This window comes from Lactuca saligna, chromosome 8, assembly GCF_052625555.1.
Source record: "Lactuca saligna cultivar CGN05327 chromosome 8, ASM5262555v1, whole genome shotgun sequence".
NCBI lineage: Eukaryota > Viridiplantae > Streptophyta > Magnoliopsida > Asterales > Asteraceae > Lactuca > Lactuca saligna.
The window spans coordinates 2,103,799-2,119,153 of record NC_136424.1 but is presented as its reverse complement, the minus strand read 5'-3'; the positions used below and the strand labels follow the sequence as shown (position 1 = coordinate 2,119,153).

Sequence of the window (15,355 nt, the reverse complement as noted above, 5' to 3'; positions counted from 1 at the left end):
CATACGAACTCCGTTTTCGACGTTCTTTATATCGCCGCGAAGGTGAGATTATGCTCTACAACTCTCGTTTAGACTCCATTGGCTAATTTTGACTTTATTTTTAATATATTATAAGTATATTGCTTATATATTATCTATAGTAGGCCGGGACAGGAAAACTCCGTTCGAAATTCGTAACTCCTTCATCTGAACCCCGTTTTCGTCTGTCTTTTTATCGTTGGACTACTATCTAATAAATCTTCAAATCTTGTTTAGATCACTAAGGATAGATATCTATCTACCTTAAGTTTACTATTTACGTCGCGCTGGGTGGCGCTGGGTCGTGTCGGTTCTGTTGCGAAACTTCGACAATTTATAACTTATTCGTTATAACTCGGATTTTGGCGTTCTTTATACGCACGGAAACCTTGTGACATATACTACAACTTGGTTAAGATTAATCCTTCTAAATAATATTCCATCAAAAAGTCATTTTTGATGCTTATTGTCTCTAAATTGACTAGCCCTAATCTACGAGTGTTACAAGGATACTCTGATATTTCTTATTTTGAAAACAAACTACACAATTTAAAATGGTTTTAAGTGTTTTGAAAAAGTTCAAATTTGGCATGATTTTTATGGGTGTTCCATAATTATATTTTTTTTATGGAAACGAGTTAAATTCATCATTAATATCACCAATAATATTCTTTCAGAATGAATTCGCATCTAGTTTTTCATGTATAGGTTCGTATTTTGTTTTATAACCCACTCACTCAAAATACAACAAAATTGCCTATAACATGGAAAACGAGGGTGTATTCTAATAGAATGAGAGTTTATTCTAGAACAATAAGAGTATATTATAACAAAATGAGAGTGCATTCTAGTAGAATACACTCTCGTTCTTCATATTTCATTCAACTTTGTTGTATATTAAATGAATGGTTCCATAAACAAAACACGAACTCATACATAAAAACCTAGATCCGAATTCATTTTGAAAAAATATTGTTGCTGACATTAATAATGAATTTAATTAGTTTCCATAAAAAAGAAAATTATAATTATAAATATCATTTAATATAAATATAATTATGAAAATCATTTAATATCTGTTTTTATTTAATTAAATAATTATTTAATTTACTAAATCTTATTGGTGTATTCAAACACATAATAAATGTGAGAACACATGAACCTAACCCTTATATATATATATATATATATATATATATATATATATATATATATATATAGGAGTAGGATCAAATGAGAATACCAAAAAGGTTGAAAACGCGAGAACACAGTATATTCATTTGCGATTCCGTGTATTCATTTGTGGAGAAATGATAATTTTTTCGTCTTTAATTTCAATTGAAGAGAAAAAGCATATTCATGTTGATTGTGCATAAAAACTTATAATTTTTTCACAAATGAATACATAAAATCACAAATAAATATACTTGTTCTCACGTTCTCAACCTTTTAGGTGTTCTCATTTGATCATTTCCCTATATATATATATATATATATATATATATATATATATATATATATATATATATATATATATATATATATATATATATATGCAATGGCATAGCCAAGATTTTGTTTTAAGATAGGTCAAATAATTTACAAAATATGAACAAGTTGTAAAAGTCTTCAAACGATACCAAAATGTAACTATATATGTATTCCAAACTAAATTGTTTATTTAAGTTGTACATGATATTATCTTACAGCATTAAAATAATCTAAAAAGAAGTCTAATCGATACATGCAACAACTTATTATTATCTACTAAATTTTAAGTTTTGAATGAGCTATGCCATATCACAACCCTAATTTCTTTTATTTAACATATATATATATATATATATATATATATATATATATATATATATATATATATATATATATATATATATATATAAAAGTGGACCAAGGCCTACTCTTGCACCTATATGACTACGCCCGTGTATATATGTATATTCTATGTTAAAAGCCCATTATTCAAACATTCGAAATCCATCACAGTCTCGATCTTTGAGTGCATTTTATAGGATTGAGGTGTGAATGTTTACTGCTTGAAGAGAAAGATGATGACAACCTTAAATCCCAATCTTCCACATTTTTTACAACACATTCATCGAACATGATTTTACTAGAAATCCCATTAGCATTAATTGTCGATAGGTCTGACCGTGGAATAAACCTTTCTTTAGGCACATCATTAACGGAAGTCAAGTCTCTACCTTCATGGTACTCAGCCAAGCCAGCTGGCACAACAAATTGGTCATTCAAATCAAGTGCGACTCTATGAAGGCTATGATATTGGTTCGAGCTCGAAATTGCTTCCCTTAAATGGTGTTGCGGTTCTGAGGAGGTCGAACCGTGGGGGGGCCCACCACCCTGTTCGTTTTTCTGTGAGTAAATAGACACAGCTTTTGCTAGGAGCTCGGTCACAGCATCCTTGTACTCTTCTGGATGATGCTTATAATGACCTACACAGACATTATACACATATGAGCCACATTGGGTTGAATCGTGTCAACTTGGTAACATTGAAAATACAACCAAAAAAATAGTTATGTTGAGGAAAGTGCAAGTATTACCTACATGAGCGGAGCTACTCCATTTTAGGAATTGGACATCGCCACCAAGGTTTTGTAATCGTTGAGCAAAGTTGGCGATGGTTTGGTAAGGGGCAATATCGTCGTTTTCTGAGCAAAGTATTAGATATGGTGCTCCAAATCCCTACATTTTATTTGGCAAATAAGAAATGGAAAAAGGGGTTGAGTGGTAAGAAATTAGAAATGGGAACTCACTATAGTTGAATACAAAGTCTGCCAATAATCTGCGCGCAGGGAGTTCCATCTCTTAGGGAACAAGGTATCGAGGCTAGATGAGAAACCATTTGCAATCCATTTTACTATTATAGGAGGATGCGAGACTTTAAGAACGCTTGGGTGAAGAACAAATCGGGTGGCCAAATCGCTTACGAAATCGATTGGACAAGAGTCGTATATATGTCCGGAAATGCAATTTCTAACGACTTCATACTCATCCTTCACCATTCAACAACATCAAACAGGTTTTCAGATTACCAACGGATGACAGATCACAGAAAAGCACATTTTATTAGTTAGCCCATTATATATATATATATATATATATATATATATATATATATATATATATATATATATATATATATATATATATATATATATATATATATATATATATATATATATATATATATATATAGTTAAAACACATTTTCCCAAGTTACCAGGGCAAGGAGAAATTCCAGAAAAGCACAAACGTATTTTTTCACCATTTTATTGATTTAGTCGGGAAGATAATGAGAATATGTTGTACTTTTCTATCTTTTTTTTTCTTTTCAAAACAGGGTAACCTGGAAGATGGTGAAAATAAAAAAGTGTTTTTTTGTATCTTGCCCTTCAAAAACTCATGGCTAATCAATCATAATACAAACATGAAACAAAGGAAAGAAGAAGAAGAATAAAGGTCATACCAGATTTCCATGAGTATCACACTTTGAGTCGATTATCTGTACCAAGAAGACGCCAAGTAAATCACCAAACCACTATGAAGCCTCCCTTTGTGACAGGGTTAAATACCATAAAGACAAATGTTATCCAATTCACTCTCAATTAAATGGTGTATAATAACCTCCATTCTCAAATCCATAATTTGTAAAAACTTTGGCTGGAAATTCCATGCATCGTGGAATACAAAAAAGGATTTTGCCATGACAAATTTGAAAGAAATATCGCCAACCTGGTTAACCATCATCATTGTTTCTCCTTTGTTTCTTTTTAATTAACTGATGTGCGGATAAAGTGTTGTCGGGGATAAATAATGTTTAACAAAAGTAATTGAGAAATTGTCACACGTACTTGGGAGAAAATGGAAGAAAAATAAATAAATGATGGAAATTTTGTAAACCATTAATAGAAAAACCACATTTCCATGACTTTTTTTATTAAATAAAAACCTGATCAAGTAATGTCCCTATTAAATCATTAAATAAACATATGCACCTTACCATAGTAACTAAGTCTTTGTAAAAAAATTATGATATACAACTTATATTTACCTGCAAGGCTTTGTACATGCAAGTTAGGGGGCCACCAGAGAAAGACGCAAACACAAGCGGGCATGGCCTTCTTTTTAGCTCCTTTATATACAAAACAACAAAATTTTGTATCATGCCTATATATATATATATATATATATATATATATATATATATATATATATATATATATATATATATATATATATAATCAAGAAAAGGAAATACAAGCAGTGAACTCAAGCAGATTTTTCTGATTATTAGGATGTTGTCGACAAACTCAAGGATATAATTGTCATAGGCACAATAAGTGGTCAGAAGTTATGAAATTTACCTTGATAAGCTCATTTAGAAGGTTCAGTGCCAAAGAAGTAGCCTTATCAGGGAAGAACCTGTCAATCAAATGCAACATCTTTCAGCAACTTGTAAGTTGTAACTTTTGGACTAAACCTCAAGGACAATTCAGATTCATCATGCCACTCAAACCCAAAACAATCACTTAAAAACCAAAAGTCAAACCTCTAGATGCCCCAAATTGAAAAAAGAAAACGGAATTAGCAATTCATTTCAAGAAAAAGTAGCACACTTATATAAGAAATTTGCAATTTGTAATAATTGTATGGATATAAATTTCTTTTCATATTTTCTACAGATAAGCTGTCTTCCAATTTACATCATCAAATGGAAATCAAATCGGTAAAGTGTAAACTATGTAACAATTGTGTACTAAGAGCATCTCCAATGGTGAAATTATGACATGACTTAAGATTATTATCATATAATCTTTCTGTTAATTTTGACCAATATTAAATATGTATTCCCAAACGGATAACATGTTCGAATTATAGTTTTTAACAACTTTAACTAATTTACCACCAACTATATTAAAATTAAAATGTTATATAAACCACTCATCTAATTTGTTGTTTTTAAACCTGACTTAAAATATATTATATGCTCATTATAAATTTAATATTTCATAATTGAAAAAATATCAAATACTTAATATATATATATATATATATATATATATATATATATATATATATATATATATATATATATATTATTTTATAAACAAAAAACTAATGTTAAAAATTTTAATTATTGAATGAGAAAAGGATTATATGTACGAAGCCTAAAAATAAATTGAGTAATGAATAAAAAAACAAACTATTCCCGGGTTAATGGTGCTGACTGCTGAGTAATGATTCAAATTCAAATAGTAACGAGTCATAACAAAACTCAGCTGAGATGCACTAATCTAAAACCGGAAATTGGGAATAACACCAGAAGATGATGATATAGAGTTAAATTATAAAAGAAAGTATTGAAAAAGAAGAACACATACATATTAAGAAATTGCGAATGGCAGACAAGGGAGTCCCAACCAAGAGAGGAGTAAAGGTCAACATGTTTCTTCAAATTCTTCTCTTCACTTGACATCCATGCGAATACAACAACTATTCCTCTTCTTCTTTCTTCTTCTTTTCGCTTCCCCCAGTAGAATCTTCCCCCAAATCCCCACATCCTCCCTCGCTCGTTTTTTCCTATTGATCTTCACCCCTCTTCAGAGAATAAGCTTACAGATAAGACCGTTGATGCTGTTTCGTTATGATGAGTTCTATTTACAAAGAAAAGGTTGATGCTATGTTCCTGTGAATACAAATTAAAGAGAGAAGAGAAAGGATTTGGAAAGAAAGTCAAAAAATGGTGTTCCTTAAAAAAGAAGTTAACAGAATAATCAGACCTCTAAACTTTCCTCTTGACATTTCAAATGACTTATTGACCCTTCAAACCTACTATAAAAGTATACGTCAACGCCACTATCTCAATTCTCCATAATTCAACGCCTTTTATCTCATTTCTAACCTAAGAAATCTAATCGAATCAAAGACAAAAAAAATTATATAAATTGTCCTACGGTTTGGTAAAATATTTACATATAGTCCGACTTCAAGAAAATAAACAATTCCAGTCCTTGTTTTTTTTTTTTTTTTTTTTTTTTTTTTTTTTTTTTTTTTGTCATTATTACAAAAACGATCATTTCCCACACACCGTAAAATTCCGTTAAAAACCCCTCATGTGCACATCGTGTGAGGGTAAAACCACCATCCATGAAGTTGTGTCACTATAACTTATTTAAAACTCACTCTCTCTCTCTCTCTCTCTCTCTCTCTCTCTCTCTCTCTCTCTATATATATATATATATATATATATATATATATATATATATATATATATATATATATATAAATGAAACTTTTTTTTTTCACTTTCTCAAAGCTTTTGCCATATGTCATTATATAAGATTTTATAATTATTTAAATTTCACATGTTATTATGTTGTATTTCTATTTTTTTATTAATCAACTAGTTGTGGGACCAATGTATTGCATAAGTTAAATATTTGAGAACATTGAATTTATAAGAAAATAAGAAAAATAATGAATTATTATAATGAAAATGTTTTATATTTTAAATTTAAATAAATAAACAAAAAAATTAATGAACTTTAATTTTAAAAATTTTGAAATTAAAAGGTAAGTTCATTAATGATATTGATATACATTTATTACTATATTTATTGCAATTATTACATTAAAATATTATGTGGAATTTAAAAAAATAGAAAAACTTATAAAATGACATGTGAAAAAAATTAATTCAAAATAACTACAAAATAATATTTGGAAAATTAAATGAGAGTGTGACAAGTGAAAAAAAAAACCCTTCATTTATTAGAATAAATAATCAATAATCAATTCCACTAATTAATGAATCTACTATGATATATGTGAAGTATTCATTCTATTTAAATGTTTAAAAATTTACAAATATATTTGAATTCAAATGAATGCTCTAGTGACATAGTTAATGTCATGTATTTGATGATATATTTGAATTCAAAACATACCTTTTATTTTTTGGACTTTTAATTTGAACTCTAACAAATTTATTTTTGATTCAAATATTATAAATAAATATGTGTGAATAATACATCTCTATCTCTACCCTAATAAATGAAAAAAAACACCATTTTCAAAATAATATTTGAAAATTTTGATTCATAACAACTATTTACAATATATCAATAATATTTTTATTAGTATAGATTTAATAACTACTTATTCATCATTTCCTTTGTAATTATTTCGAAAGTTAATTTAAAAAATATTTAATGTTTATACCTTAATTTTCGACATCATTATTTAAAATATGCCAATAGTTTTTATTATTCTAGATTGAATTACATACTTATCCATTATATCGTTCACATTTATGTAAAAGTATTTTTTTAATATTTAATATTTATACATTGATATTAAATTTTTATTTTTAATAAACAGGTCTCACAGCTAGTGTATATATATGTGTGTGTGTGTGTGTATATATATATATATATATATATATATATATATATATATATATACCATAATAAATAAGAATGATTTTTGTCACATGTTCTTCTCTTATTCAACTGGTCACATGTCATTTTGTCATAATTTTGAGATATATTTATTTTCCACTTGTTATTTACTTCATTTTTCATTTTCAATATATCATTAATTTAGTTTCCATAAATTAAACCTACCATAATGACTATTAGTTTCAATTTTTAAATTTTCAATTTTAATTTCAAATAAATTTACAGTATAAACCTTTGTATTTAACATTTTGTTATAATATACCTGTTTAGTACACGGATTTGATAACTAAACACATAATTTTAATTAATTAATTTTTTTACATGTTTTTTGCTCATAATTTTCAGTTATTTCAAATTTTAAATTCAAATAAATTTCTCATTTAATCGTTTATGTTAACATTTTGTTATATATATATATATATATATATATATATATATATATATATATATATATATATATATATATATATGGATGAGATTGGTTGAGAACTCATAGTTTCATGAGAACTAAAAGTGGAGCGTTAGATCAAAATTAACTCATTAAGAGCATGATCGTCATCTTACCAATCTAATTTAATGTTTAATTTTTTGTGTTGTTGGAAATATTAATAGAAATGTCTAAAAATTTGCATAATAAATCAAAATTTTGGATTTTTTTTAAATAGCAGTTTTTGATTTTTTAAAAAAGTGCAGATTTTTTAAATTTTTATAGAAAACATGAATTTTAGAACAAAAAATTGATTTTTTTTTTTTAAAAAAAACTGCAATTTTTTTGAAAGCATTTAAAAATCAATAAATTTTGTTTAAAAAATGGAATATTTAAAAAATAATATAACTTTTTAACCAAAAAAATAAACAATTTAGGTACATATGTGCATATTTCTAAAAATGCATATATATATATATATATATATATATATATATATATATATATATATATATATATATATATATATATATATATATGTAACACCGTAAATTTCAAGACAAATTTTTCATTTAAAATAATCATTTTATTCTTAGAAACGCTTGTTTAAAATCTCATTCATAGTCGAATTACAAAACATAACTCCATTTTCACTTGCGTAGAAAACCAGGATCCTCCAAAATATGACTCTTTCTCTGGTGTGTACAATCAAGTCGGTGCCGTCCCGTGATACTGAAAGAAACCTGAAAAACATCACACAAAACACTGTAAGCATGAAGCTTAGTGAGTTCCCCAAAATACCACACATAACACATATTAGCCACTCGAGGCTATAACTCTATGGGTCCGTGCACCCAAACTCTGTGAACCCTCAGGTTCTAACTCTTGGAACCTTCCGGTTCCAACTCTATAAACATGCACAGCATAAATCACATAGAAGTAATACAGTACAACACATCACGTACATATAGCATACAAATACTCTGATCACAGAACTCTGGTTACCTACTCGAGGTAAAGTATAGTGAGAAGACTCACCTGGCAAGCAGAAAGCAGATATCCCCACACTTAAATCTCGAACTCGCCACCGCCTAACACGTAAGGCAAATACTCTCATGAATATAACTCTCGAGACTAGAATCAATCCTCTCATGGCACCCTCTTAAGGGTAAAAGACTATTTTACCCCTCTCTTGGCCCAAAGGCCACATCGCTAACCAAACCCTAAAAGTCAACGACCAACCCTTGGTCAAAATCAAAGTCCTCAGTCAAAGTCAACTCCTGACTGACCCTACTCGCCGAGTCAACCCTGTGACTCGTCGAGTTCCCATAATCAGAACTTCACTCAATCCGCGACCTAACTCGCCGAGTCACCCCGAGACTCGCCGAGTCCAACAACTCTGAGTCCACTCGCACACAAATCACCGAGTCATTCCTCGACTCACCGATTCTCGACTCAACCAGAGAATATCGGGACCCTTTGAAAAGACTCGCCAAGTCCAAGAACAAACTCGCTGAGTCTAAGGCTATCATCAACCTACTCAACGAGTTGTTCTTCCAACTCGCCGAGTCCCAACTCATCTTCAAGCCACTCGTCGAGTACACCCATGTGACTCGCCAATTACCACCGGTCTGAATCCATTCAGAAGCATTCCAGGCCATGCAACTGCTCCAAAACATAGGTCTAGCCTCCTACCACTCATCCATCACGTAAAGTGGCAAACTTTACGTGAATCCAAAGAGATCTAGGCCGTTTGCACTTTAGGCTAGGGTTTGGGACATGTAAACTTCACTAAACACTCCAACACAGGGACTTTCATGCTCTCTGATTCTTCTCCCTTCCAAATCTGAGGTAGCAACCTCAGATCTAACCGCTAGACTTCCCATTTCATCCATAGACAAATTCCCACAAACCCCAAAATGAAGAAACAACATAACAACAGCCTAAAACGAGATATTACCTCTAAGAGATGCCCCAACTGCAATGTAATTCGAATCCAAGCAAAGCCCCTTACTCCAAGCCTTCAATCTCCCAAAATTCCTTCAACAATTACTTCTCCAAGCTCCAATCCACTCAACAATGGTGCTTCTCCGCGATTTAGGGTTTTCTGGGGCTCAAGGGGTGATAAAGAGGCTGGGAGGAAAACATAATGATCTTTATATAAGGCTCAACCCCGAGAATTAGGGCTTTCTCCACTCAGCGCCTACTCGCCGAGTCCATCTCACTAACTCGCCGAGTCGGCTACTTAACACGCGACCAAGTCGCGACTCTACTCGCCGAGTCCATCCATGGACTCGCCGAGTCACTCTTTCACGACTTACTCTTTTAGCCCCTTCAACTCTACTCTTGATATTTCGGGATGTTACAATTCTCCCCCACTTAAATTAGGCTTCGTCCTCGAAGCCTACAGCAACTCAACTCCAGAAATACTCCCATAACGTGCCACCTGGCCTTAATCCGACCAGGTCTCACAAGGTATACCCATCGCAACTCGAACACACTTTCCCTTTCCGTACGGTGTCCTGACCACTGTCTCAAACCGGGCATCGGATGTACCCTCTGATAACCACACTCAACGATCCGAGAATTACCCATTAAGCATCACTGCCCCAAATCTCAACAATCACTCGACCCATAAGGGTTAGAAGCCATGAACCATCGGATCACCGATCCGAATCCCACTCTATCCAATCCGTAACGACGGAAAGACCCACTCTTCAATCCCGGAGCAACTCCCACGAGTCCTCTTCTTGCAATCACACACCCATGCCGCACCAACCTTCACACTCTCGGGTTAGGAAAACTCGTCGCACTGATGACATCTCTAACATCCCCAGGAGAAACCACCACTACGCACACAGCCCTTGATCAGAATCAAGCTGGGAGTCCCAGACTCCATCCCTGCATCCATCTTGAGACTCTTGGCTCTACACCCGCGGAATCCCTTCCGTGTCCTCAGCAGACATCCCATCATAATGTCATTCCATACCACTGTCACAGACACAGTGTTCGACCACCATACTCCAAATCATCCATTCTCACTACAACTTCCACTTCCGCGAATCAACACTTTCCCCAGCAAATGAGGGTCCGACACTTCCTCCCATACAACAGCTCAAAGGGTGGCATACCAATGCACTAATGATGGCTGTTGATATAGGATAACTCAACCAAGGTTAAATACGTGTTGCAACTCCCTCCGAAATCTAATACACATGCCCGAGGCATGTCTTTGAGCGTCTGAATCGTTCGCTCCCTCTGAGGTGTCCTCAGACATCATCATGATAAGCTCTAGCTCATTTCTCATATCCCTCTTCGAGACTGAGCACCAGGTCAGCTTTTGACTCCACAGTTGAGCCTCCAAAGGTCACCCATATCATGATCCAAATATCCCACTAACTTCCTCCCCGTGACACGCAAGTCACGAAATTCTCTTTTCCTTATGCGAGAAAATACAATCCAACCGAGGATCGTCTCAACTCTGATCTCTGGTTTCTGCTGCGCATATCCCTTGCGCATCTCACCACATTTCCCGACAGAGACGGGGACCCCAGTCTCGCCCCCGGTCCAACATCCAGGCTCCAAAAACTCAATACTAGGGCTACTCAAGCCCAAAACTCTTCCACATCATACACTGATCGGAGAACATTCCATCATCACACTCTCTTGCCATCTAGTGAGTACTACGGCTCCCCGCGGTATCACAACACCCTCTGACTAGTGAGTATTACGGCTCCCCGCGGTATCACAATACCCTCTGACTAGTGAGTACTACGGATCCCCGCAGTATCACAACACCCTCTGACTAGTGAGTACTACGGCTCCCCGCAGTATCACAACACCCTCTGACTAGTGAGTACTACGGCTCCCCGTAGTATCACAACACCCTCTGACCCCACTAGCTCGTGCTCTGCAGACGATCATAGGCGGCTACCCATACTCGTCTCAAATATTCATCACAGACTCTGGAGGTAATTGACATAACAGATGCCCACCCTTGCGAAGATCCACTCTCTCAAATAATCTCCCTGGATGCCCATACTCGAAGGGCTCTCCCTAGATCCATAGATACCTGATATACCACAAGTCATCTCAACTCAAGATTTGCGAGTAACTCCGAAATAAAGATCATCATACCCGGATACCTCGGAATACCCCAGCAGAACATCACAAAATCCTGCCACAACCACTGATCTCCTGCCCCAAGCATCATATAGACACAATAATACATTTCCTCTGAACCCCAGAAATAGATCGACATATTTTTTTCTTCCACATTGCAACTTTGGTGCATCCAATTTCTCAATTGGAATACGAGAAAACGCTAACGCTACGAAATACGCTGATAATTCTCCAAACCCTTTTTCCCGCTCTCAAAATCCAACAAGGATACGCATACCGACCCGGGAGTTGGCTGCCCAAACATTCTCTATCTACTTGCCCCAACACTGACCAATACCAGATTCTTGACCAATAAACACCTGTCGTGGAGACATTTAGCCTTCTCAAACAAGTCCTTCCCGCATTAACTCACTCTGACCCTTTTCCTCGATCACCGACATCTCTGGTCTCATGATTTCTTACCGCATATCTCTATACTCCACTTATAACTGCTCTTGACAAATTTATGCTTTCTTACATACGGCACCCGGTTCTCCCCCACTTAGGGTCCGAACCATCACCAAATAGAACACAACTAACCCATAACTATATTCTCCAGCAAAATCGCACCTTCCCCCGGAAAGTGCTACACAACACCCGATAATCCCCCTTAAGGAAATGAATCGACCTCATATACTCTGAACCTCTGATGAACTCCTCAAGAACTTCTCGTCACGTCTGCCTCTAGTCGTTCCAAATCTCGTACCAATCTAGTACCAAACAACTCAACTGCTCAATAACATCCCTGGCTCATAGACTGAACCATAAAATCATCGTACCCCTCACCTCAACTCATCAACCAACGCTCCAACACCGGGATCATCCCAAGAACAGGGACCCACTCCCAAATTCAACACCCCATGGATAGAAAACTCTCTGCACCGCTGAACTCGACTGAACTCCCCACTGATACCACTACAATACCTTCTACTATACTCAAATAGGTGTAGTGTGGTCCTCAACTATCTCAGTCCCAACTGACTATCTGCTCATGATAAATCACTGCCTCGCGGCACACATGCTACCTGATACTCTGGTGGGAAATCATCATCAATGACGACCTGCAGGGTTTACCTCTAAACCCAAAACTAAAACATCATGCTTCTCATATTTTTCACACGAACATAATCAGTACCTCCCAGATCATAGGAGGTGACATATCCTTCATCGATTGATCGCTCAACTCAAATCGAAACTCTCCCTTCTCACTGACTCCTTACTAAAATACTCTGAGGGGCTCTCGATCTCCCTCTCAAGGGATGCCTCTTCGAACTTACTCATGACCGAATAACCGGAGAACCACAAACATCATTCACTACGAACCATGGTACTCATTCCATGACATCTCTTCTCAATATGCCTCGGTGTATGGTACCCTAACCATAACATCACTCCCAATCCGCTCCGATGTATGGTACCCGGACCATAACATCACTCCTCAATCCGCTCCGATGTATGGTACTCGAACCATAACATCACTCCTCACTCCGCTCTGATGTATGGTACTCGAACCATAACATCACTCCTCAATCCGCTCTGATGTATGGTACTCAGACCATAACATCACTCCTCAATCCGCTCCGATGTATGGTACTCGAACCATAACATCACTCCTCACTCCGCTCCGATGTATGGTACCCAAACCATAACATCACTCCTCAATCCGCTCCGATGTATGGTACCCAAACCATAACATCACTCCTCAATCCGCTCCGATGTATGGTACTCGAACCATAACATCACTCCTCACTCCGCTCCGATGTATGGTACTCGAACCATAACATCACTCCTCACTCCGCTCCGATGTATGGTACTCGAACCATAACATCACTCCTCAATCTGCTCTGATGTATGGTACCCGAACCATAACATCACTCCTTAATCTGCTCTGATGTATGGTACCCGAACCATAACATCACTCCTCAATCCGCTCCTTAGAACCTTCAGAATACTCCATGTATCAAGTATGGGTCCTCTGCTTTCAGTAGTACGGGCCCATACTGTTGGATTAGTGTCTAAGTCCATAACTATTTTGGTATGTACTTGACCCGATGGTGCATGATCCTTTTGGGTTGCCTTCACCAAAGCAACTTGATTGGAGAAATAAATAAAGAGAGAGAGGTTATTATGATTTATTAATATGTTATAAGAATAATATATTAAAGGAGAAATCATATTTGCTTAATTAATATTGGCAATAATTAATTAGGAATTAATTTTGTGATCAAGTGTAATTAATTAAACTAGAGGGGCTGAATTGTAATTATGTGATAGTTACAAAATATGGTAATGGTTATCCTAAATATGGGTTGAACGAATTCAAGGAGATAGGGATCCTTGAAATCATCCAAAGGATAAAGGATAAGGGTTTTCAAGGCTTATCTTATGGTTTGTTTGTGGATAAGCAACTAGATAAGGATAATGACTGAAACCCTATCTCTACACCTATATAAAGACCCTAAGGCCTTAGAATTCGTGTACTTGTTCCCAAGAAGTCCTAAAGACGAATTCTAACATCTCTCCTCTCTCTTTATACCTTCTCCATTTGCTCTTGGTGTTTGTAAGCCATTAGAGGAGTGACACTTGTGACTCTAAGCATTCCAAAGTCAAATCAAGGAGATTTAGGATTGTTATTGCTACATAACAATCAAGGTATGATCTTAAACCTAATTACATATTAATATGATTACTTGAATGCTAGAATTAGGGTTTATAGTCTTGGATTCAAAGCTTGTACAATAGAGAAACCTAGATCCAAATATTAGGGTTTGTATGAGCATATAGGATGTCTTATGACTAAAACCCATCAGTGGTATCAGAGCCATTGGTTTGGTTTCAATTGTATGAACTTGATATATTAGGGTTTATTGCCAATAAACCCTAGGAGGCTAGGGTTTTTTGAGATTAGGGTTTGCAAACCCTAATTTGCAAGATTTTGAATAAGATCTTCAAATTCTTTCCTTAAACCCTTAAATTTCGAAATCTAGGGTTTGTTATAATCCCTTGATTTTCGAAATTTGCCTCCTCCCCAAGATAAGGTCCTAATTTTTAGGGATTTGGATTATCCCATATCTTGTAATTATCCTCTAATTGTTATATATGGTAATTCAAGATCTTGCATTATCCATCCATATTTTCGAAATCTATATAGATATTTAAGGGATTAGGATAACTTAAATGTCTAAATGGTAATTATCCTCATTATTTAGATAATCCCTTATGATTTAATAATTAAATTAATAGTCTA

General features: G+C 34.6%; 1 protein-coding gene across 3 annotated transcripts; it reads right to left on the bottom strand.

Annotated features, from left to right (window-relative positions):
* Nucleotides 1-1,950: 1,950 nt before the first annotated feature.
* Nucleotides 1,951-5,913, bottom strand: LOC145012829 (uncharacterized). Of its 3 annotated transcripts, XM_078971630.1 has the most exons (8): nt 5,841-5,913; nt 5,442-5,746; nt 4,425-4,482; nt 4,112-4,192; nt 3,527-3,562; nt 2,814-3,053; nt 2,601-2,742; nt 1,951-2,489 (listed from the first exon to the last, which is right to left on the bottom strand). In XM_078971630.1, exons 2-8 carry the CDS (start codon nt 5,618-5,620, stop codon nt 2,017-2,019), a joined length of 1,209 nt encoding a protein of 402 aa, XP_078827756.1. In that variant the 5' UTR covers nt 5,621-5,746; nt 5,841-5,913; the 3' UTR covers nt 1,951-2,016. The 3 variants fall into 3 exon arrangements, with proteins under 3 accessions (XP_078827756.1, XP_078827755.1, XP_078827757.1); XM_078971629.1 differs by lacking the exon at nt 5,841-5,913 and having other exon boundaries at nt 5,442-5,834; XM_078971631.1 differs by lacking the exon at nt 5,841-5,913 and having other exon boundaries at nt 2,307-2,489; nt 2,605-2,742; nt 5,442-5,834.
* Between the last annotated feature and the right edge of the window lie 9,442 nt (nt 5,914-15,355).

Excerpts from the sequence above, each read along its gene's own strand:
- LOC145012829 (XM_078971630.1), bottom strand. The coding sequence starts at position 5,620 with ATGTGGGGATTTGGGGGAAGATTCTACTGGGGGAAGCGAAAAGAAGAA. Across the intron at positions 3,563-4,111 it reads GCATGTACAAAGCCTTGCAG|ATAATCGACTCAAAGTGTGA; the intron begins GTAAATATAAGT and ends TTCTTGGTACAG. Across the intron at positions 2,743-2,813 it reads AGACTTTGTATTCAACTATA|GGATTTGGAGCACCATATCT; the intron begins GTGAGTTCCCAT and ends AATAAAATGTAG.